This window comes from Lycium barbarum, chromosome 11 (genome assembly GCF_019175385.1).
Source record: "Lycium barbarum isolate Lr01 chromosome 11, ASM1917538v2, whole genome shotgun sequence".
Lineage (NCBI taxonomy): Eukaryota > Viridiplantae > Streptophyta > Magnoliopsida > Solanales > Solanaceae > Lycium > Lycium barbarum.
The window spans coordinates 22,310,784-22,334,421 of NC_083347.1; the positions used below are offsets into that span (position 1 = coordinate 22,310,784).

Consider the following 23,638-nt stretch of genomic DNA (forward strand, 5'->3'; position numbering starts at 1 on the left):
ACGCTTCACCACCTTGTTCTTCGGTTGAAAACTACTCTTGCCTCGCTCCTCTAGCCATTTGTAGCAATTCTTCTTCATGTGACCCTCTATACCGCTATGGTGGCAGGTATAAGAAGGTTTCCGGCCATCCGATGATCTCCCCCGTCTTTTGCCTCTACTTTGCCATTTCCCTCTACTGTTTCTTTGTTGTTTTCCTTGTGATTTTCCTCAATTCTCCGTCACAAGGGCATGAGTCTGATTTGTGCTCATGTCTTTCTTTCTTTCCTCTTCATTGAACAATGCATCCTTGACCACAGACATGGTAAGTTTGCCATCTGGGGCTGAGTTGCTGAGAGTAACAACTAGTGTTTCCCAACTATCAGGAAAGGAACTAAGAAGTAGTAGAGATTGCATTTCGTCTCCAAGTGGCATTTCTACACAAGATAATTGATTTACCAGACTCTGGAACTCACTGGTATGTTCGGCAACAGAAGTTCCACTTTTGAGCTTCATATTGACAAGGCGCCTCATCAGAAGGGCCTTGTTCCGAGCGGTCTTGGCCTGGTACATGTCTTCCAACTTCTTCCAAAGGGCATAAGCGTCGGTTTCTTGCGCAACGTGGTGGAAGACACTATGGTCAATCCATTGTCGGATTTGACCAATAGTTTTTCTATTAATTTTCTTCCACTCTATTAACTTGGGCGGGTCAGAATTAATACCCTTCAGCTCTATTGGATCAAGAAGGTCTTTACAACTGAGGAAATCTTCCATCCGAGGTTTCCACAGCGTATAGTTGGTAGCCGTGAGCATAAATATAGCTCCGGAAAATGAAGTTGACTCGTCAATGGTCATTTTCACCTTCTAAATAATTTTGATTTTCTGTTTGAGAAAAATCGGAGCAGAATTTCGAAAAACGGGCAGCACCATTGTGTCCGGAACGGCCGAAATTGGTAGAGTAGACACTTTCGGGGTCAAAATACAATTTTCAAAAAATTATAGGTGAAAATATAATTTTTCAAAAAATTGAGGGACCAAACTGCAATTTTTTTTAAAATTACAAAACTGACAGGTGACATGGCAGGTGACGCGGCAGCTGATGCAGGAGCACAGCAAGCTGCTGATGCAGGCTGGCGTGGCGTTGACATTCTGCTGACGTCAGCGATGACGCAGCTCGTCTTCCTCCCCTGGTTGGCACGTGCGGCGTGTATGCCTTCCCGCCGGCGCGTGCGTGGCTCGTGCGGTGGCTTCCGGTGGCCGGTTGGTCGCCGGAAAATACCAGTTTGCTCCTCTCGACGAGACGAATCCAATGGTATAATCAGATTGCAATTCCGAGCAAAATTGAAAAACACGATTTTTCAGACAGTAGCTTTTTTTTTGAAAAAAATCTGAAAAAAAAATAAATATCAAAAGCTCAACCAGGCTTTGATACCACTTGTTGGGGGAATTAAAGTATCGAGCAAATATGAGAGAAAAATACTTCTATTACTTTCAAGAATAGAAAGAAGAGACATACAAGCTCTAACAAAAAAACTCTCAAAAGACATCTCACAAATCTCTCAAGGATATTACACAACTCTTCTTGGTTGTGCTGTGATGATCTAATATCTGATGATAGAAAGCTTTACAAGTTTCTCTATTTATAGGACCAAAACTTGGTAGGAGGAAGCTAGGACGAAGGTGTGAGGAAGCTTGGAGGAAGCTTCAATGGTGGGTGAGAGGAAGGTGACTCCTAGGTGTGAGGAAGCATCCCTTGTCATTCATAGATTTGGAGGAAGCTTCATAGAAAGTGTTAGGAATTGAATTCTTCAATTTGCTTGTAACTTGATATGTCCTGGAAATTGAATTCTTCATGGATAACCCCAAGACAACACGGTAGTTGAAAACCAAATACAATCTGCAAAAAAAAATAATTAGAAACTACTAGACATGCAAAAAGGAATTTAATATTTTGGAAGAAAACGAGCTATTAAATTATAGCGGCATTCATCTTGCAAGAATTCGATATGAAAGTTTGCTACCGACACAAATAGAAACAAATGATTTCAGATATTTAAAAAAGTTCCATGCGAAGAACAACTCAAGTGAACTGGCTAACAGATAAATGTTTGCCTCTTACAAGATAGCTTCTTGCATTCACCATTTATCTGATCCTTGAGGCAAATGAGGCACTTTGCCTTCACTTTTTGACGGTGATCAAAGTCCTTAGCATCAACAGATTGTAAGAATATTGAGATATCACATCCCTTACTGTTTGCATCGCCTTTTGGATATAAAAGGAGCTTCCTACACAAGAAATTAACACAAGGATTCAGAAACAAATAAATTCAAATGATTGATGGTACAGTGGAAAAAAACAATATACACGACAAACAATTATGCGCCAAGGAGATGAAGTCAGTACCATTTGTAATCTCCCACAGTAAATTCTTCAGAAAACCAATCTTGGCCAAGATTGGAGAAATTACAGATCTTCCATTCACGCTTAAATGAGTCATTAGATTTTACCATGGACAAACATTCACTGATTGCTTGCCTTTGTATGACAAATAATTCTGCTCCAAACACACATTTGTCGTCAACAAGGTATCCGTTTGAGGCCTCTTTGAATGTTTTGTGAGACACAAATTTGGGAAGTCCCCACAAGGACTTGATAGGTTGAAAGCGCCGCATTTTTCCTAAATCAACGCATTGTAGCATCACAGTTGAGCCAATTGTTGAAAACTAAATAAACTGGAAGTTACTCTGTTTCTACTCTGTTTTGTATTATCTATCAACTCAGCCGAAATCATAACCATATAACTAAAAAGCTTAGATGAGATACACTAGAGAGAAACGTATATACTAAGAAAGAAAATAAGATGGTCTAACACGCTAATATTGTACCTCGCACTGAAAGATAATTGTCACAGAGCTGATTGATCAGAAAAAAGGTATATATAGCATTGACCTCCCAACCAGCAGGCAGGGAACTTGTCCCCGAAAAAGCCAAGTAAACTGAAACATGTTCACTTCCTTTAGCGCTTCCCTTTCCATCAGGATAAATGATCATTTTCCTGTATCAAGTCCAGAACTCCATTCAACAATATAATTCAGATCATTTAGGACAGACTTCGATAAAAATGATCCACTGTGTAGATTCTTTATACTAAAAAAGTTCATAATTCCTTAACTAAGTACTAACATATAACTGGTCGCAATTTATCCTATTTATAGTAACATAATCTGACTAGCCATGCAGATGACATAAATAGTGCGAATGACATGATTCAAGAAAGTAGTCCTAGTATATTAACGTTAAGTTCTGCACAGAACTAAAGTGGAGAAATCTGTCATTTGTGACAAAAACCACAATGTCTCACTGCATGCAAATTTCAACACTAGCAAAAAATGTGAGTGAATAACCAGCATAGTGCACACATTTTTAATTAGCTTCCTATTGAAATATCTTAAATGCCTTTAATTAGATAGTCGGTTAGTTGGTTAAAGGGAAATTATGGATGGCATATTATAGGCACATGAGCGTGTAGTATAAAGGAATTAAGCTGATTTAGCTAAAGTAAACAGTTGCTTTCCTGTTTCAAACTAAACAAGTAGATAGACTAATTTAAATCAAGTTGAACTTTCCCAAATGCATCAATATTAATCCACTTATTCTGTATTTTTATATTTTAAACTTAATAGGGATCTACCATCTCCCAAAGGGTCATTTCATGTCATAGCGCAGCACGTTTCATTACTACTATATCTACTTCCTAAGCATGAAGAGACTAGTGGGAAAAGGAAAAAGGGAGACATTTCCGTTTTGACCTCTTGCTCCCTTCTATAACCCCTCATCATTCAGTTTAAACCAAACACATACAATATCAAAAAATAGTCGATAGGACAATATCAAACCTCATTATTCTCACAATCCAATCGTTCAAGAAGGGGGAAACTCATTTAGCTTGGTACTTCATAAAATGTTCAACGGAAATTATAATTTAAGAGCTTAATAATGCATTGGTGAGGATTGACATACGAGTCTTACCATTTATAACCACCAGCCTCGAATTCATTTGATTCAGACTTTTCAACGCCACTCTTTGAAAGTAGGGAGAAAGACTCAATTTTCAACAAATAGTGTGCTGGTGAAGCCGCTCTAACTTCCACTGTAACTTCTGTCCATATTGCACATCAAACATAAAGAATAAACTTCATTGCAATTATTCTTTCTAAAAATTAAGGGTAAAACTAGTCAAGTAAATGTTAGTTCCATGAAATAACTATGGTAGACAAAATACTTCAAAGTGTTATGTCTAACGACTAAAATTTTAGATGATATGACACAATTCATATATCAGAACAAGCAAAAGGTTCTGATCCATAGATATTTCCACTAATATGATATGAAAAAGGAAATTGTGTACCCTCGCCAAAAGCTTAAATAAGACGATTACACAATTCAACACAATAAGACTAGTCAAGTAATGTTTTTTAAAAAAAAAAAAGAAAAAAGAAAAAAAAAAAGAGCATGTCCGTCAAAAGTAGCCATACAAAATACAGATGCCCCGATCATCAGAGCCTTGTTTGACAAATACCTGCAAAGGTACTTGCACACACTAACATCAAATGTCGGTACTAGCAGTGGCGGAGCCAGGATTTCCGTCGAGGGGGTTCAAAACATAAAAAAGTAAATATACGAAGAAGCCGAAAGGGGTTCAACATCTACTATATATACATAAAAAAAAAAAAAAATAACCTTGTAAAAACAGTATTTTTTTTCCGCCGAGGGGGTTCGGATGAACACCCTCGGCTCTATGTGGCTCCGCCACTAGGTACTAGTACTCATTTCTAGCAAAAATATCAGCTAACATGAACTTCACACACGCAATAACAGTCTATATAGAGACACAAACAAATATCTATACACAGACCAAAAGAAAGAAACATATTATGCTTATTAACACATATTTAGGTAATAAGCATTGAATTTATAAGTAAGGTATAGGATATGTGGGTAACTTTAATCTATTTTGTGTTGATGAGAAATATTTATGGATTTGCGTGCTATAATATGTATATATGAATATATATATCAATGCTTTGAACGAATATGTTGTTATAGATGATTAAGCTAATGGTGTTAAAGGAATAAACAAAACCACAAGGATCCACTGATTCGGACTAAAAAGAGAGACAGTGAGATAATGCTTTAATATATATTTGTTATTACAATGTTCTAGATCTCAAAAAGCTAAGTCCTAAAAGTAGGGAAATGTCCTCTATTTATAGTTTTGCCTCATGGGCCTTTCATACTACACAAAGACCTTTTGGAATAAAGAAACCCTAAAGGGATAAGATAGGACCGTACGGTCTGACACCCGTACAGTTGTCAGTACAAAATGACAGAACGGTCTTGACGCGTGGCGGTTCAGTAGCAAGTTAACCGGACTAACGACCACGTTCAATTCAGACACGGAGAAACCGGACTAACGACCATGAGAACTTGACTTGGCGAAACCGGGCTAACGGCAACGCAGAGTTTAGTCCGGATACACCGGACCAACACATTTACTTCTCTTTTCTCAGATCTGCCACATCTGGTGCAATCTCTCGGTCTGAAGAAAAGACTGATCATACTCGTGCTCATTTGATCTTACCCTTGGCCCTGGTGTCACCGGTCTTGCATATATCCAATTTTTACCCTATACAGATAGTCCTCACACATTCTGGATCGTAGTTTTACCAGAATAACAGGAAGTAGATAAGTCGCAAAACCCATGGTTTCATAAGCGTGTTCTTATCTTTTCATTTTTGCGGGAACAGTTGTGTCACGTCCTTCTGACATCGGCCACGTGTCTTGCCCCGAATAGCCGACCTCGGGAACCGCCGTAACCCGTAACCCACGTTGCCTCATAGCACGTCTCATTAATTGTGGGACACGTGGCCCCTTCCCCCCGGTTGGCTGACCTCTGTAACCACTACAGTCCCCCATATCTATATAAGGCTTTTAACCCTCTCATTTTACCACTTCTTCACCTTCTTACTTCTCCACTTCTGATCGTTTTCCTCTCCCATTTTCTTACTTGTTTCAATCGTTCTAATCTCCTTTTCTCAGTTGTTTTGATCGTGATCATCTCCTTTTCCCGTTTGTTTTGCTCGTAAAAATAAACCAATTTTGCCAACTTCTCCATTGCTGTTCTTTGATCAAAAGTGCTCCTTTGTTTCCTCTTTCACTCGTCATTTTGAACTCTTCAACTGCCCTTTCAATCTTTCCTTATATCATCGGTTTCATTTCCTACTTCAAATTCACCAACCTCTCTTTTCACATATCCCAAATGTCTGCCAACATCGAAACTACTTCCCAGGACGTTCCCTCGGTTTCTTCTTAGGGAGCCGAGCCAACCTCACAACCCAAGGGAAAAACCTTCATTGAACCTACCGCTTTGGACATAGTTCCGTCCAAACCCAACTACAGCAAAGAATTTGAAGTCGAGAAGCCTTCTCTGGTTGCGGATAGAGGGTTTGATGTAAGGTGATATCCTTCGTCTATTACCAAGGATAATCTTGACCAGGTCCGGGCTGATTGTGGATGGGATAACCGTCCGGTGCAAGTGTTCCCCCCGGGCCCGACGAATCTATCGCCGATCATAGAGAAGACTTCTTGTATGTCTACACTTATCCCTTTACACTCAAGCTCAACCCCCCAATTGACCGGGTTATTTTGGATATGTGTCGGACATACAACGTGACCTTGGCCTAAATTGGTCTGATAATCTGGAGGATCGTGGCCTGCCTCCGGCTGTTGGACAACAATGTAAAAAGGGAATTTACGATGGCACATTTCATCCATTTATATTCCCCAAGGCTATTCTGAGGGGGTGTGATAAAGCTCGCCAAACGAGGTCAGAACTCAATTTTTTTGAAGATGGATGAAGACAGAGATCGAGGCTGGTTAGAACGCTACGTCCGGGTGAGGACCGCAAACATCATTCCGGCTGATTATATGCCCTTTCCGGAGAGTGGATAGCCAAGGCCAATGACATTCTGAAGGCCGAGCTTAAGTCGGTGACTCAATTTCAAAGAATCCTCGATGAAGGGAGGTTGGAATTAGTGGCTAAATTGGCCCAAGCTGAGGTCAACTTAGCTGAGTCTCTTAAGAATGTGGAGGTTGTTGAGGCTCATACCACGATTGCAGTTGAGTGTGAACGATGGAAGTCCCGGAGGGCTACCCTTGAGCAAGCCCAAAATGGATTTAGGGACCTCCCGGCCCTGATACTCGAAGCCAGAACGATTGAAGAGGAAGCCAAGAGAGCCCTCGATACCAATTCAGAGGATTCTAAAAGAACAGTATCCGAGCACTCCGGCTCCAGTCACACCGGGTAAACCAGGGCCTACACTGGCCTTTAATTTGCTTTTGCCTTTTTGGCTCATTTTTGTTTTTTTAAATTTGTAGAAATTTCGAATCTAAAAACCTTCATATATTGAATGTGCATTTTTCTTTCTGATTCTCTTTATTCTTTTATCTGAATACTTATTATGACTTTTCCCTAATCGTCAATCTCGTTAAAGAACAAACAAAGGCTCGGAGTCATTTTTCCGGACTATGCTAAATATTGGCTTTTCTCTTCGTCCAGTACATTTTGTCCGGGGATTTGATCGAGTGGTTTGCCCGTGGGACTTATTTATGCTCTGTGAATTCGGACGTCTCTGAATCACGTTAAGCATTTTAGGGCCAATTGTTTTGGACAGTTCACTTATTATATATTAGGTTTAGACACCTGAATCCCTGCCTTAACAATTTTTGATATAGCAATCCCCATTCGAGGGTGCTAAAGATTTTGGCTTAGTTCAATGCGACCTTGTTGCCTTTGTCGAATTTCAACTATAGTCCTCGGTGTAGGGTATTTAGATAAAACGATGCCGAATTTCGGCGGTAATCACCGATGTAGGGTGTTTAACAAGAAGACACATCCGAAATGAATTTTTAATAATCTTTATATTGCAAGTATTTTCACGTACATGATATGAAGACTTCGTCCATTTCCTTCTGTTTTTGCCGTAGCAAATACTAAGTGGACATGATTCGTTCTGATCGTTGGTCCTTCCATCGAAACCTAATACAGAAGGTCTGATTTTAGACGAAGGTGAGAAATACAAAATTTTGAGGACTTCTCCGGGGTAGCACCTTACATCGTTCACTTTCTTTGTTGAGCTGCTTCGTTTTCTATTTACCGAGTAAGCCTCGATGTGGGTATAGAGGTCCCCTAATGTTTATCTGAGCTGCATGATCGGGCAAACACTATCAAGATATACCCCCGAGTTTCCGGACACTTATCCTCATTTTTATCGAGTAACACGTTGTACTTGTTGCCTCATTAAAAACCTTGTCGGAAATCCCATTTTGGGACAAAACCGTACTAAGGAAAAGAGTACAACACGGTTTTTCAGACCTAACACCTAACTTCATCCGGTACTCGACTTTCTGCAAAAAAGAAAGGTTAACAAAAAATAAACACAAGGGTAGGTGTCCATACCTTAGCAGTAGTATCTCTTCAAATAAGTCACATTCCAGTTATTGCGCAACCGTTGTCCGTCCATGGATTCCAACTGATACGACCCTTTACCCGTTATTCCTGTTATCTTGTACGGCCCTTCCCAGTTCGGACCCAACTTTCCGTCGTTGGGATTCTTGGTGTTCAAAGTAACTTTTCGAAGCACCAAGTCCCCAACTCGAAAATGCCGAAAATTGGCCCTCCGATTATAGTACCTTTCCATTCTCTGTTTCTGGGCTGCAATACGGACCAACGCGTTTTCGCGAAGTTCATCCGTGAGGTCGAGTTTTATGGCCATGGCCTCCTCGTTTGACCCACTGGTGGCGTATCTGAATCAGAGACTCGGTTCACCAACTTCTACGGGGATGAGGGCTTCGGCCCTGTAGACCAACGAGAAACGCGTTTCTCCCGTGCTTGATTTTGATGTGGTTCTGTAAGCCCACAATACCTCCAATAGAACTTCCCTCCAGTGATGCTTCGATGTTTCAAGTCTTTTCCTTAGATTTTGAATTATTGTTTTATTCGTGGATTCTGCCTGTCCGTTTGCACTTGGGTGGTACGGAGTTGATACAATTTTCTTGATCTTCAACCCTTCGAAGAAATTATTGACTTTGCTGCCATCGAACTGAGGACCGTTATCACAAGTTATCTCGGTCGGGATGCCGAAACGACAAATAATGTGGTCCTATATGAAGTCAATAACCTCCTTTTCTCTAATTTTTTGAAGGCCTGCGCTTCAACCCATTTGGAGAAATAGTCAGTCATAAACAAAATAAAGCAGGCCTTACCTAGTGCCCATGGCAGAGGACCAACAATGTCCATTCCCTACTTCATGAAGGGCCAAGGTGATATCATCGAGTGTAGCAACTCCCCGGGCTGATGAATCATCGGGGTATGTCTTTGACACTCATCACATTTCCGGACAAAATTCTTCGAATCCTCTTCCATCCAGTTCCAGTATTAACTAGCTCTGATAATTTTTTGAACTAAGGCTTCTGCAACGGAGTGATTACCGCAGGTCCCCTCGTGGACCTCTCTCATCACATAATCGATTTCTCCAGGACCCACACATTTGGCTAGGGGCCCGAAGAAAGACCGTTGATACAATTGGCCGTCTATTAAGCAGAACTGTGCTGCTTTTGTCTTTATTGACTGTGACTCTTTTGGGTCACTCGGGAGCTTTCCATCTTGCAAGTAGTCGATGTATTTGTTGCGCCAATCTCAATTTAGACCCATCGTGTTTATTTCAGCATGCCCGTTTTCTATCGCCGAATTCATCAATTGCATTATGGTTCCAGGGTTGATTTCCTCCCCTTCGACTGAAGAACCCAAATTGGCCAATGCGTCGGCTTCGTTGTTCTGCTCCCTGGGTCCGTGCTGCACGGTCCACTCTTTCAACCGGTGTAGTATCACTTGGGTTTTCTCCATATACCTTTGCATTCGTTCATCCTTAACCTTGAAGACGCCATTTACTTCGTTAATAACCAAGAGAGAGTCACATTTTTCTTCGATTATTTCGGCCCCCATACTCCGAGCTAATTCCAAACCTGCAATCATAGCCTCATCCTCGGCTTCATTGTTAGTCAATTTAATAGTTCTAATCGACTGTCTAATAGCATCCCCGGCGGGGGGTTTAAGGACGATGCCTAGCCCGAAACCTTTGAGGTTCGAGGCCCCATCTGTGTGTAGAGACCAAATACCCGAAGCCTTTCCCGAGGTTAGCAGAAGTTCTTTTTCAACCTCGGGGATCATAGCCAGGGTAAAATCTGCCACAAAATCAGTCAATATTTACGACTTAATGGTCATTCGAGGTTTATATTCGATATCATATCCGCTAATCTCTACGGCCCATTTGGTCAGTCTGCCCGACAATTCTGGTTTATGCATGATGTTCTTTAGAGCTTAAGTAGTCACTACACATATCGGATGGCATTGAAAGTAAGGTTTGAGCTTCCTTGAAGCACTTCCCAATGCTAAAGCCAAATTTTCAAGGTGGGGATAACGGGTCTCTGCATCCCCTAAAGTTCTACTCACGTAATATATATAAAATTGCGTACCTGATTCTTCTCAGACCAAAACACCACTTACCGCTACCTCGGATACGGCAAGGTAGAGAAATAACTGCTCATCCGCTTTCGGTGTGTGCAGTAGAGGTGGGTTGGACAAGTACCTTTTCAATTCCTGCAAGGCTCTTTGGCATTCCGATGTCCAAATGAAGTCATTCTTCTTCCTTAATAAGGAGAAGAAATTGTGACTTTTATCCGAAGACCTCGAAATGAAACGGCTCAGCGCTGCTATCCTTCCTGTGAGAAAATATTCTTGATTAAAGTTTGGTTTGAAACTCTTGTTATGCTTATGTATTGAATGATTTTTATTCCTAATGAAGTGGGTTATTGTTTCTTTAATTAATCTCGTTCTTGAATGTTTACAAAGGGATTAGCTAACCCTAGGACTCACCCATTTACTTAGATTGAGCTCGGAAGAGGAAATCTAGGTTAAGAAAGATTAGTTAACAAGGATTTGGGTCATTAAACCCATCTAATAACTTGAGCTCGGAAGAGGATAGTTACTTGAGGCTAAATTGATTGTGCCTAATATCACACTCTAAGGCTTGGAAAAGCTTAGAGTGAAATTCATTGATTTGGTTGGAAGACTTTCAATGAGATTTTAGAAATCATTATCTATTAACATAAACCCGCTCTTAGTTGTAAAATCATGAAATACATTGGATCGTTACTTGAGTGTAATTTCCTTTGTATCCAAACTTGTGGTCATTGATCATTTTACTTGCTTTCTAGGTTAGTTTACATTTTTGCATTAGTTATAATTTTATCCAAAAACCAAAATATTATCCATCGTTTGGCTTTAGCTTAGTTGGTGAAAGTTCCTTACTTTCTTAATCGCCTAGCCTATTGTTCCCTGTGGGATCGACCCCGACTCATAGTTGGGTAAAATATATTGCATACGACCATGTGCACTTTCTCTTTGAGGAGTGGATTTGGACGTTATCAATCCTCGGTAGGTCTTTGGTTCTAACCGAACTCCCGGCATCTCTTCTAAATGATAGACCTCAACTGTTCGACGGGCGCTCGGTCCGTTTATCACCCCGACCGGAGAATTGACTGGGGCCAACCCTTGATTTCTCCAACCTAAAACCCGGCTTTTCTGAATGAGAGTATGGCCGGTATCTATCCCTTGATGGTCGAATCTCCGGGTCATAGGCCTTTCTCGACCATTCGGAGCTTTTGCTCATATTTACGGGTCCCGAGGGGAGCTCATGCTGGTCATCCTCTACCCGAATCTTTGATTCGTACTTGTTATGAATATCAGCCCAGGTCACAGCCTCATATTCCAACAACTTTTCTTTCGGCTTGAATGAAGCCGTCGAGCTCCGAGGACTAAGACCTTTGGTAAAAACCTGTGCAGCCCATTCTTCCGGAACTGGAGGGAGCTCCCTCCGTTCTTTTTGTAAACGGTTCACGAACTCTCGTAGTAATTCATCATCTTTTTAGGCTATGCGGAAGATGTCCGTCTTTCAGGCCTGCACCTTCTTAGCCCCGGCATGGGCCTTGATGAACGCATCTGCGAGCATTTCGAAGGAAGTGATTGAATGCTCGGGCAGATGGTCATACCAGGTCAGCACCCCCTTCGATAGCGTCTCCCCAAAAATTTTCAACAAAACAGACTCAATTTCATCCTCTTCGACATCGTTTCCTTTTATGGCACACATGTACGAAGTCACGTGCTCCTGTGGATCCGTTGTTCCGTCGTATTTCTGGATGTCCGACATCTTGAACCTTTTCGGGATCAACTTTGGAGCCGCACTTGGAGGAAAAGGCCTTTGGATGTACCTCTTCGAATCCGGTCCTTTTAGAATCGGAGGAGCCCCCGAGATCTGATCCACTCGAGAGTTATATGTTTCCACCCTCTTTTCATTTGAGTCTACCTGTTTTGCCAATGTTTTGAGCATTCCCAGAACTTCGGTGGATAAACTGGCTCCCGATCTATTACTCTCGACTATCCGAGTTTCAGCGACGCCTTTCAGCCTTTCCTGGGCCGCTTTATCGTTTTTACTTTGCAGCTGGGCTATTGTGATTTCTTGTTCGGCGATGGCAATTCTTTGTTCCTGCAACATTTCAAAAATTAAACGTAAGTTAACCTCATCCGGGGTATCCGGTACTTTCCGGCCTTGTGCCCGGGAAAAAGTAATTGAATTATGAGTATTTAAGGGATCAGCGGCCGGTTGGGTGGCATTCTCCTGGTTCACGGTGTTCTGCCGGTTGAGGCCTTCCCTCGAATCAACAAAATTTGGGTCGATGGGATCTGCTGGTAGGTCCCGTAGCCCACTGTTCTCGTTTTCGGCCACAATCTCATTGTTGTTGACATGACCAGATTGTCCACTGCTTGCCATTTGGTCCGTTTTCACAGAGATCAGCAAAAGATTTCTTAATCTAACGGGTAGGAAGATAGAAGCCAAGATTAAAAAACCACTATTATCCTAGCCCCACGGTGGGCGCCAAACTGTTTACCCCAAATTTAGGTAATCAATTGAATTTATAAATGAGGTATAGGATATGTGGGTAACTTTAATCTATTTTGTGTTGATGAGAAATATTTATGGATTTCCGTGCTATAATATGTATATATGAATATATATCAATGCTTTGAACGAATATGTTGTTATAGATGATTAAGCTAATGGTATTAAAAGAATAAACAAAACCACAAGGATCCATTGATTCAGACTAAAAAAAAAAAGAGTGAGATAATGCTTTAATATATATTTGTTATTACAATGTTCTAGATCTCAAAAAGCTAACTCCTTAAAGTAGGGAAATGTCCTCTATTTATAGTTTTGCCTCATGGGCCTTTCATACTACACAAAGTCCTTTTGGAATAAAGAAACCCTAAAGGGATAAGATAGGACCGTAGTTTGACACCCGTACGGTTGTCAGTACAAAATGGTAGAACGGTCTTGACGCATGGCGGTTCCATAGCTGCTTAAACGGACTAACGGCCATATTCAATTCAGACACGGAGAAACCGGACTAACGGCCACGAGAACTTGACTTGACGAAACCGGGCTAACGGTAACGCAGAGTTTGGTCCGGATACACCGGACCAACAGATTTACTTCTCTTTTCTCGGATCTGTCACATCTGGTGCAATCCCCCGGTCTGAAGAAAAGAATGATCATACTCGTGCTCATTTGATCTTACCCTCGACCCCGGTGTCACCGGCCTTTCATATATTCGGGTTTACCGTATACAATATCGTGATGACACTTTTAAATTTAATTCCTTTTCACTTGGTTTTCTTAGTTTGATTTAGTACGAAAGTATTTAAAAAAAAAAAATTGTGATCTTAAACTAAAACTATACATAACGTACTAAAATGCAGTTTAATCTTACGGTCTTAAACATGTCATATTAAAAGAAAAATAAGGTCATATGAGATGTTGAAATTAAGAAGTTGCTAAATTAGGAAAGAGATATCTTTTTAAAACAGATTAAAAGGGAAGTAAGACAAACAAATTAAAACACAGAAAGTAATGATTTTCAAAAGGTATTAAGTAAGATTTAAATTAATATACAATTACGGTTTAATTAAACTAATAAAACAAACTCATAAAAATTATCATGTGATATTTGTTAGCAAAGAGCCTATTTGGACGGGCTTAAAAAAAGCAGCTTATAAGCCAAAAAAAAAATAAGTTGGACTACCCCAAATTTTTTTTAAGCTTATAAGCTGTTTTAGATATGCTAAGCCAAACGGGCCCAATTATTTTTTGGACTTATTTTAAGCACAAAATAGCTTTAAAATGACTACCCAAACACTCAAAAAAACTAAAAATAACTTATAAGTCAATCCAAACGGGCTCAAAAGCTCAAAAAATAAGCACCATATGTTAGATATCTCCACGTGCCAAGTAGGTGATTAAACTTCAGTCCATGGTGATCAAAAGTTGGACAACACAAAAGGACTTAACTAAAATGACATATTTGACCCTCTGAGGATGATCAAAAAGTCCATATCAACGTTTATATATAGTAGTAATATAATTTATTTATTTTGTTAAAATATTTACTTACTTATGATAGTTTGAATCATACAGGTCTTGTACGTAATACTAAAATCATTAAGATGTTGTTCACTTAAAAATTATTGTGAATGTGAACTTTTATCATTATTCTATCAATTATTACTCCACAACCACCTTCACAAGCCTTGAGTGCACAATCTTCATTATTAATTACTATCACCAATCACTTTTGCCAGCACGACCATTGAACTACATCAATTACTTCAATTATACAACCTTCATTATCATCGGTCACTCATCTATCATCTCTAACATCTCAATCACTACCACCTCTATTTCCACCATCATCAATGACCACCTCCACCACCACAATGACCACCTTCATTGCGAACTATTTTTATCAATAATTACCTCCATCACTAACTGTTACCACTAGTTATCACCACACTACTATCACCTCTAGCCTCCATCCATAACAATCACGGTCACATAACTACCTTCACAATTACCTCGACTAACCACAATCATCACAATCCACTATCACACAATTATCACTACCAATCACCAGCGCTGATAGTTGTCTTTATCACGAGCTTTAGAACATATTTCATAAATTAAATATTTTTTTTATAATACCTAATCTAAAACAAAATTATCTAATATTTTTAGATATAATATTTAATATTATTTGATTTTATTTCATATTTATTAATTTTATAATAAATATAAACTATACCTATTCAAACGTTTATAATTATTAAGTGTTGAATATTCAAAAACAATATTTATTAATCATACATGTATTCATATCATAACATTTGATAAAATATAAAGATCTAGTATATACTAACAACAGTAACAATGAGTTAAGTTTATAAATGGTGATTCAACTTATATCTTTATTGAGTCAATATTATTAAATTATCTTTTTGTAATAAAAAATGTTACCCAATTTTACCTAGTATTAAGAAAGTCAATGATATTATCTTGTAACAAAAAATTCATTCAAGTTTTCCTAAGAATTTCTAAAAGTCACTACAAGGTATTTTTTGTGATAGTTATGTCACACCCCAACCTAGATGAGGTGTGATTGGCACCCGACACCTTACTAGGGCCGAGCGAACCAAACTATATCTCGCATCATCTATGTTTCGAATGACAAAATAAGGCCAAGGAGGCCAACCTATGAACACAATATCATGCATAAATAAACTTACCATCTGGGCCAACTTACGCCTCAATAACCAGCAACCCAATAGATGCATATGTATATGTACAATGGGCCCACGAGGCCGACATAACAACTAACAAGACATGACTAAGTTGTATACAGGAAACTGTCTACAAAGCCTCTAAGACCATGACCAAAGTATTTAAGTCGGGACAGTGCCCCTGACATAGCCATAACACAAAAATACATATACAATCCCTGACTCTGCAATGCTCCAGGAAGAAGTGGAGCTCTCCAATAAAAAACTAGTATCTGGAGCCAGCCAACTGTGGAGGGTCCTCGTCTCGCCTGTCTATACCTGTGTGGAGAGCTCCCACGAAAAGGGACGGTTAGTACGAAGAATGTACCGAGTATGTAAAGCGGAAATGTAACATAATAAACATATCCTGTAAAGAAGAAGGATAAGAATCAACCTGGCACTTCTGACTTACTGTTGAGAATCTAACATATATGTCTCTCTATTTTCTTGTATGCTTAACTACATCTATGTACAATACTGTGGCCCTGACCAACTTATCATCATGGTGCTATCTATCTAACTGATCAGTGGTAACTGCCCAACCGACCGTAGCTCGGTGGTAACTGTATAACTGCCCATCCGCTTATCGCCCGGTGGTAGAGCACATATCGTAACTGCCCAACTGATCAATGGTAACTACCCAACCGGCCCTAGCTCAGTGGTAAATAAGGATACATAATCTACCCGACTGGCCGTAGACTAGTGGTAAGTACCATCAACATAAGAACTATAACCTGCAGAGTAATTCTATACCCTTCTCATGACCATCCATTAGACGTTAGAACCTATATGATTTCATAAAACCCTTAAGCACATTTTCGAGTTCTTAAAATTGCTTCCTAGCTATCTGACCTTAGTTCATTTCTGAATACATCCTAACCCTTTCTCCTAGCATTACATATATATATAAAGCATGAATTATAGCTCAAAGAAACGCTATGAATCTATCGGAGTGATGTAAGTTCGATATACCTCCGATTATTAATATGGAGCTAACATCATCAACATATCTCACCTTGAAAGAATCAATGACCATAAGATGAGATCAACAACCATAAACAAGATCAATAATCATGGGTCAAGATCAATAACCATAAGATAAGATCAATAACCTCATAAGAAGATCAAGAACATAAGCTTCCAATATTTCTCAGAATGGAGTCATTATGAAGTACATTAGTATACGTTCGTACCAATATGATCATGCCAAAAGAAAGAAAGGGGCAACCCTAACATACCTCGACGTCTATTTAACCACTCAATTTCTATCCTCCCAAGCTGCAAGTCTACATTCAAGATGATTCATATTAAGGTTAAGTCGTTGAGACGCTTATAAGATCAAACTAAACTATTAGGTAAGCTAACAAAATTTGGGCAGCATTTCTCCTGTATCACCAACTTTCATCAAACTCCAAAACAACTCCCAAACATCAATAACAACATCAACAATATCATTCCTAAGAAATTACATTCAAACTAGACTTAAATCCATCCAAAACTTCTTTTAAAATTCAAACCATAGGCATCACCTACAGCACAACACTTTATGACTTTTCTCCGTAACTCCTTTCACTTATAAGACTTGTTTAACCTTCAAATCAACTTAACATAAGAAACAATATGAAGAACATACCTTACACTTGAATAACTTTATCCACACACAACTTTCCTCAAGGTCAAATTCACCACAACTCCAAGTAGAAGCAAGAATAACCACTGTCTATGAACTACTTGGGGATTTCATGGCTTGATCCTCTCTTGAAATGATTTGGGATGTTTATGGATGTTTGAGAGAGCTTAGAAGGTCACTAGGGATCTATTTTGATGAATAAATGAGACCCAAGTCGTGGGAAAATCTATTTATAGGCCAGAAAAAAAAAAATCCACCGACTTTCAATTTTCTGGATAATTCGGGCAAAGTACGGCCAAAATGTACGGGCCGTACTTCAATGTACGTCTAGTACTTTCAGCCCGTAATTGAAAGGTCAAAATTTCCAAATTTCTAGAAAATTCGTGTAAAGTCCGTCCAAAATATACGGGATGTACATTTTTGTACGGGTCGTACTTTATCCCGTACTTCTCAGAATTGCGATCTGTCAGTTTCATTGGAAAGACGACTTGCCGAACTTGAATTTACATAGGCTATGCATTCTATAACTCCTCATATTCTAGGAGATATACCTCTCTCAAGTTGGACAAAAATTTCCCGCCCAAAATTCTGCCAAGTTTTCCCAAAGTTTCGACAAACTTATTTCCTTCGATTCGCTTGATCCCGAAACCTTTAGACACTTGCTTAGCACTTGTTAAAAGTCTTCCTTAACCTCATAAGGATTCCATAACCTCTCCGGGCTTACGTTAGTTTACCCAAGACGCAAACGACGCAAAATTTTTGTGGTGTAACAACTTAGGCAAATAGAGTAACTATCGGGTACATAATATTATTTAGTAATTTTTCGTGATATTTGGTTATAATTGAGTAACTTTTTTTATACAAAAGTTAAATTTTAAATTTTTTGTGCAATAAGATTAAAATGACATAATATTTAAAAATGTCCTCAAATTTGGCTTCAGCCATCAAGTATGCCCTTTAACTAAGGGTATGCACAAGTAGACACTTCAACTTGGCTCCACTTTATTAGTACACTCCAACTTACAAAATGATCATCTAGGCACCACCATAATTTATGTGCCACATCAACATTTATATTTACATGTTCAACTTTATACCAATTGAGGTATCTACTTGTGCACACCCCAAAGTTGGAGAACATACTTGTCAGCTGAGACCAAAGTTTGAGGACTTGTTTGTGTGTTATGCCTAAACCCGTCAACCGGTTCAAACCGGACCGGATCGGTAACCGGTTACGGAACCGTCCGGTTTTCGGTTAAAAAACTGGAATCGGCCACCGGTTTGAAACCCCAAACCGGAACCGGTCCGGTTCAAACAGTCCAAAACCCTTTTTTTGTTTTTGTTTTTTGTATTATATGTATATATTATAGTATTTATTAGTATATTGTAGGTATATTTACATATGTTATATAAGTTTATAAGTAAATTTTAAATATTTACTGACTAACAGGCTAACAGCAAGTCAGCAATACAGAATATACGTGTGTGTATATATATATATATTAAGTTATATGCTTAAGTTATAGTGTTATACTACATATACCTAAAATATAGGAAGAATATACTTATATATATCAATATACTTAGGTTATATAACTTATATATATATATATATATATATATATATATATATATATATATATATAGATACTAGATGGCCTATGCCCGTGTAGCGCACGGGCCCAACACTTTAGATTATAGTGCATCTATGTGTATGTAGTTGCTTTGAATAGTGATTATATATATATATGTTTAAAACACGATTAAAATTTTATTATATTAATGTTTGCTACGAATATAAAATCGGCAAATTTATTAGTATTTTTTAAAAGAGAAGATTTGTTTAAAAGGAAACTATTTTCCTCTCTTTGAGATAAAATAATAGCAATATTTAAGCATCAGTTGATACTTTCAATTTTAATTCGATTAATTTAAAGGTATAAAATACTTATTATTTTTTATCAAATTTTGATTTGGATAATTCTAATTCAAATTATTAAATTAATTTTACATGTTTAAAACGAAACAAAGTAGAAATTGATTTTCTATTTAAACGAAGAAATACTATTTTTTAATTTTTGGTAAATATTCTTGATTTAGCTCATTTTACTTGTCATGTTGTCTTTTGCATGGTTTTTTAAAAAAACGTCGATTAGAATTATAATTTGACTAATTTACCTTATTCATTATTTGATCTCCATTTGATATATTTTTTTTACGACATTAATCTCTTTTCACATTTATTAGAGTAAGAATAAAAATAAAAAAATAATTAAATTCTATCTTATTTTAAAATATAAATATTTTAAGTATATTTATTTTAGTGAACATAACAAATAAATGACATGGCGGAATAGCAAATATAACAGTTTAATATCTAGATTAGATCTCAGGCTAATATAAAAAAACAAAAAAAAAAACTGTATGATTTGACTACTTAACTTTTTGAAGAAAAGTAATTATATTTGCTCCCACTAATGGATTGATACGCAAGTGGCAATGAATCCATCATTATTGACTTAATGAGATACTTTGGAAATTACATGAATATTGTTTGATTTTTTAATATGGAGTGCACCTTTTTTTTTTTTTTACATTATTAATTTGCACTATTTTTATGCATATATATATATATATATATATATATATACACTATGTTCAAAACACGATTAATATAACATTGTAGTTTGTACTCCGTATCTAAAACTTTAGTATATTAGTGTTTACTACGAATACAAAGTCTGCACTTTTTTTGACATTATTTTTTTTTAATATGGGGTTCACTTTTTTTTTTTTAATATTGCTTGATTTTGTTAATATGGGGTTCACTTTTTTTTTACAGTGAGTTTGGAGATGGTGGGTTCCACTTTTTTTAAAAAAAAAAATATATATATATATATATATATATATATATATATATATATATATATATATATATATATATATATATTGCTTGATGTTGTTTAGTATGAGGTCCACCCTTTATGGGGTGCACTTTTTTTTTGACATTATTAGTTTGTACTATATATATATATATATATACTATGTTCAAAACACGATTGATATAACATTGTAGTTTGTGCTCCGTATCTAAAACTTTATGATATTATTGTTTGCTACGAATACAAAGCCAGCACTTTTTTTAACATTATATTTTTTTTTAATATGGGGTTCACTTTTTTTTTTATATATATATTGCTTGATTTTGATAATATAGGGTCAACTTTGTTTTCCATGAGTTTGGAGATGGTGAGTTCCGCTTTTTTTTCTTCCTTTTTTTTTTATTGCTCGGTGTTATTTAGTATGGGGTCCACATTTTTTTAAGGGACAACGGACGACGAAGCATGGGTTTAGACCTATGCTTTATATAGTTTCTTCCTTTTTTATTTTTTATTTTTTATATTGCTTGGTGTTGTTTAGTATGGGGCCCACCCTTTTGGACATTATTAGTTTGCACTATTTTTATACATATAATATATATATATATATATATATATATATATATATATATATATATATATATATATATATACTATGTTCAAAACATGACGATTGATATAACATTGTAATTTGTGCTCCGTATCTAAAACTTTATTATATTAGTGTTTGTTACGAATACAAAGTCTGCACCTTTTTTTTTTGACATTGTTTATTTTTTTTAATATGGAATTCACTTTTTATTGCTTGATTTTTTAATACGAGGTGCACTTTTTTTTTGACATTATTAATTTGTACTATTTTTATGCATATATATATATATATATTAGAATTATGGGGCCCGCAATTTTTTTTTATATATTGCTTGATTTTGTCAATATGGGATACTATGTTCAAAACACGATTAATATAACATTGTAGCTTGTGCTCTATATTTAAAACTTTATTATATTAGTGTTTGCTACGAATACTCATGTGGCAATGAATCCATCATTATTGACTTAATGAGATACTTTGAAATTACATGAATATTGTTTGATTTTTTAATATGGGGTGCACTTTTTTTTTTTACATTATTAATTTACACTATTTTTTAATATTAGTTGTTGTTTAATATATATGGGGCCCACAATTTTTTTAAATTAAATTGGAACGGATATATATATATATATATATATATAAAGTTATACATATATATAATATAAGTATACATATATATAAGTTAGATATAACTTAAACATATTTATATATATTAAGTTATATAACCTAAGTATATTGATATATATATATATAAGTATACATATATATAAGTTAGATATAACTTAAACATATTTATATATATATTAAGTTATATAACCTAAGTATATTGATATATATATATATATATAAGTATATTGATATATAAATAAGTATATTCTTACTATATATTAGGTATATAATATATATGTTATACTTATAACTTATATATTATAACTTAAGTTATTTATAACTTAATTTTTTTCTAAGTTTATAAATTCGTATATACGTATATATATATATATATATATATATATATATATATACACACACATATATATACACATATACCTAATATATAGTAAGAATATACTTTATATATATCAATATACTTAGGTTATATAACTTAATATATATATAAATATGTTTAAGTTATATATAACTTATATATATGTATAACTTAAACATACATACATACATATATATATATATATATATATATATATATATATATATATATATATATATATATATATATATATATATATATATATATATATATATACATACATACATACATATACATACATATGTATGTATGTATGTATGTTTAAGTTATATTATAAGTATATTCTTAGTATACTTTAGTTATTTTTCAAATATATAACTTTCTAGTTTTTAATTTAAGTAAATGTATATCATAAGTATATTCTTAGTATATTTTAGGTATATTCCCAACTTAATATAAGTAAAAATATGAACACAAGTAGATAGAAGAAAGCTCAATGAGCCATATATTTTATTCATTATTGGATAACATTTATTTGCAAGTTGTAGTTTTTTTTTAAAGTTGCAAATAATACATGAGTTATAAAGAAATAGTAGAATAATAAATTCACCAATTCTAAATCATTTCGTTAATTTCCCCCGTATCATATTCGGCCATGGAGATATCTTCAAAGTCTTCCATTTGGTCCGATCCATTTGCTATCAAATCTTCAATTTCTTCTTCTTCGCCTTCCTCTGCTTGTAAGTTTTAGTTGCGTCGCTCCGATCTAATCCAATCGCGAATGCACACTAGTACTTGCAAACTAAAGCCGGATAATGAATGTCTGTGGTCTCCAATTTGCTGTCTTCCTTAGCTAAATGCGCTCTCCGAAGCCACGGTTAATACTTGAATTGTAAGGATATCTCGAGCCATTCTTGAGAGTATCGGATGACTTGCCTTGTACTTCTTCCACCATGCTAAGACGTCCAATTCATCCAGTTCCTTGATATCCACATTTGGCTACATCAAATAAAAGTTATATTCATCAAAGTTTGCACTACAAGAAGAAGTTGACTGTGAATGTAAAACTTTTAAATGCGACAAACCCGACAAGCCCTTTTTGCTACTTTGAGAAGTAGTAGGGCGTGGAGCAACGGGTGTAGCATGTTCTTCCAAATTAGAATAATGAGTAAAAACTTTTCTAAACTCGTCATCAATAGCGAGTTCGGCTTCAGCTAAAGATGGTTGAACTCCCTGTTCAATTTCTAAAAATGTATAAATTTAACCAACCAATGCTTTAGTGTAAGACACTTTTAAACAAGGATTTAAAAGAGAACCCAAAATAAATAAAGTTGGGATGAGAAAAAAATACTTCTTAAATTTGATTATCATTTCAAAAATAGCCGCTTGATAACCGGGTTTATATTTATACTCTTGTAAAACTCTAGCTATTTCCGCTAAGTAGGCTAAAATTCCGGTTACCGTGGGATAGAATTGTCTAGAAAAAACAAAAGTTGCATTATAAAAAATTCTAAGAGTTCAACACATTCTTTAACATCTTCTCAATGCGTAAAATTTAACCAATCATCACTATTAATATTATATTTGTTGTGAACTTGTTGTATGGGAATCCTATACTCATATGCTCGTTGTAGCATAATGTAAGTGTAGTTCCACCTAGTCTCAATTTCTACTTGAATTTTCCTAGGTCTAAGGTTATTTTCCACACAAGCATTCTTAAAATCTCTTAAAATCTCTAAG

At 36.3% G+C, this 23,638-nt stretch overlaps 1 protein-coding gene across 1 annotated transcript; it reads right to left on the bottom strand.

The window, feature by feature from the left end:
* Window positions 1-1,725: 1,725 nt before the first annotated feature.
* On the bottom strand, window positions 1,726-4,152 carry LOC132618632 (MATH domain and coiled-coil domain-containing protein At3g58270-like). The gene is made up of 5 exons (XM_060333658.1): window positions 4,007-4,152; window positions 2,863-3,032; window positions 2,381-2,654; window positions 2,096-2,262; window positions 1,726-1,873 (listed from the first exon to the last, which is right to left on the bottom strand). The coding sequence occupies exons 2-5, from the start codon at window positions 3,026-3,028 to the stop codon at window positions 1,827-1,829; spliced, it is 654 nt and encodes a 217-aa protein (XP_060189641.1). The 5' UTR covers window positions 3,029-3,032; window positions 4,007-4,152; the 3' UTR covers window positions 1,726-1,826.
* Between the last annotated feature and the right edge of the window lie 19,486 nt (window positions 4,153-23,638).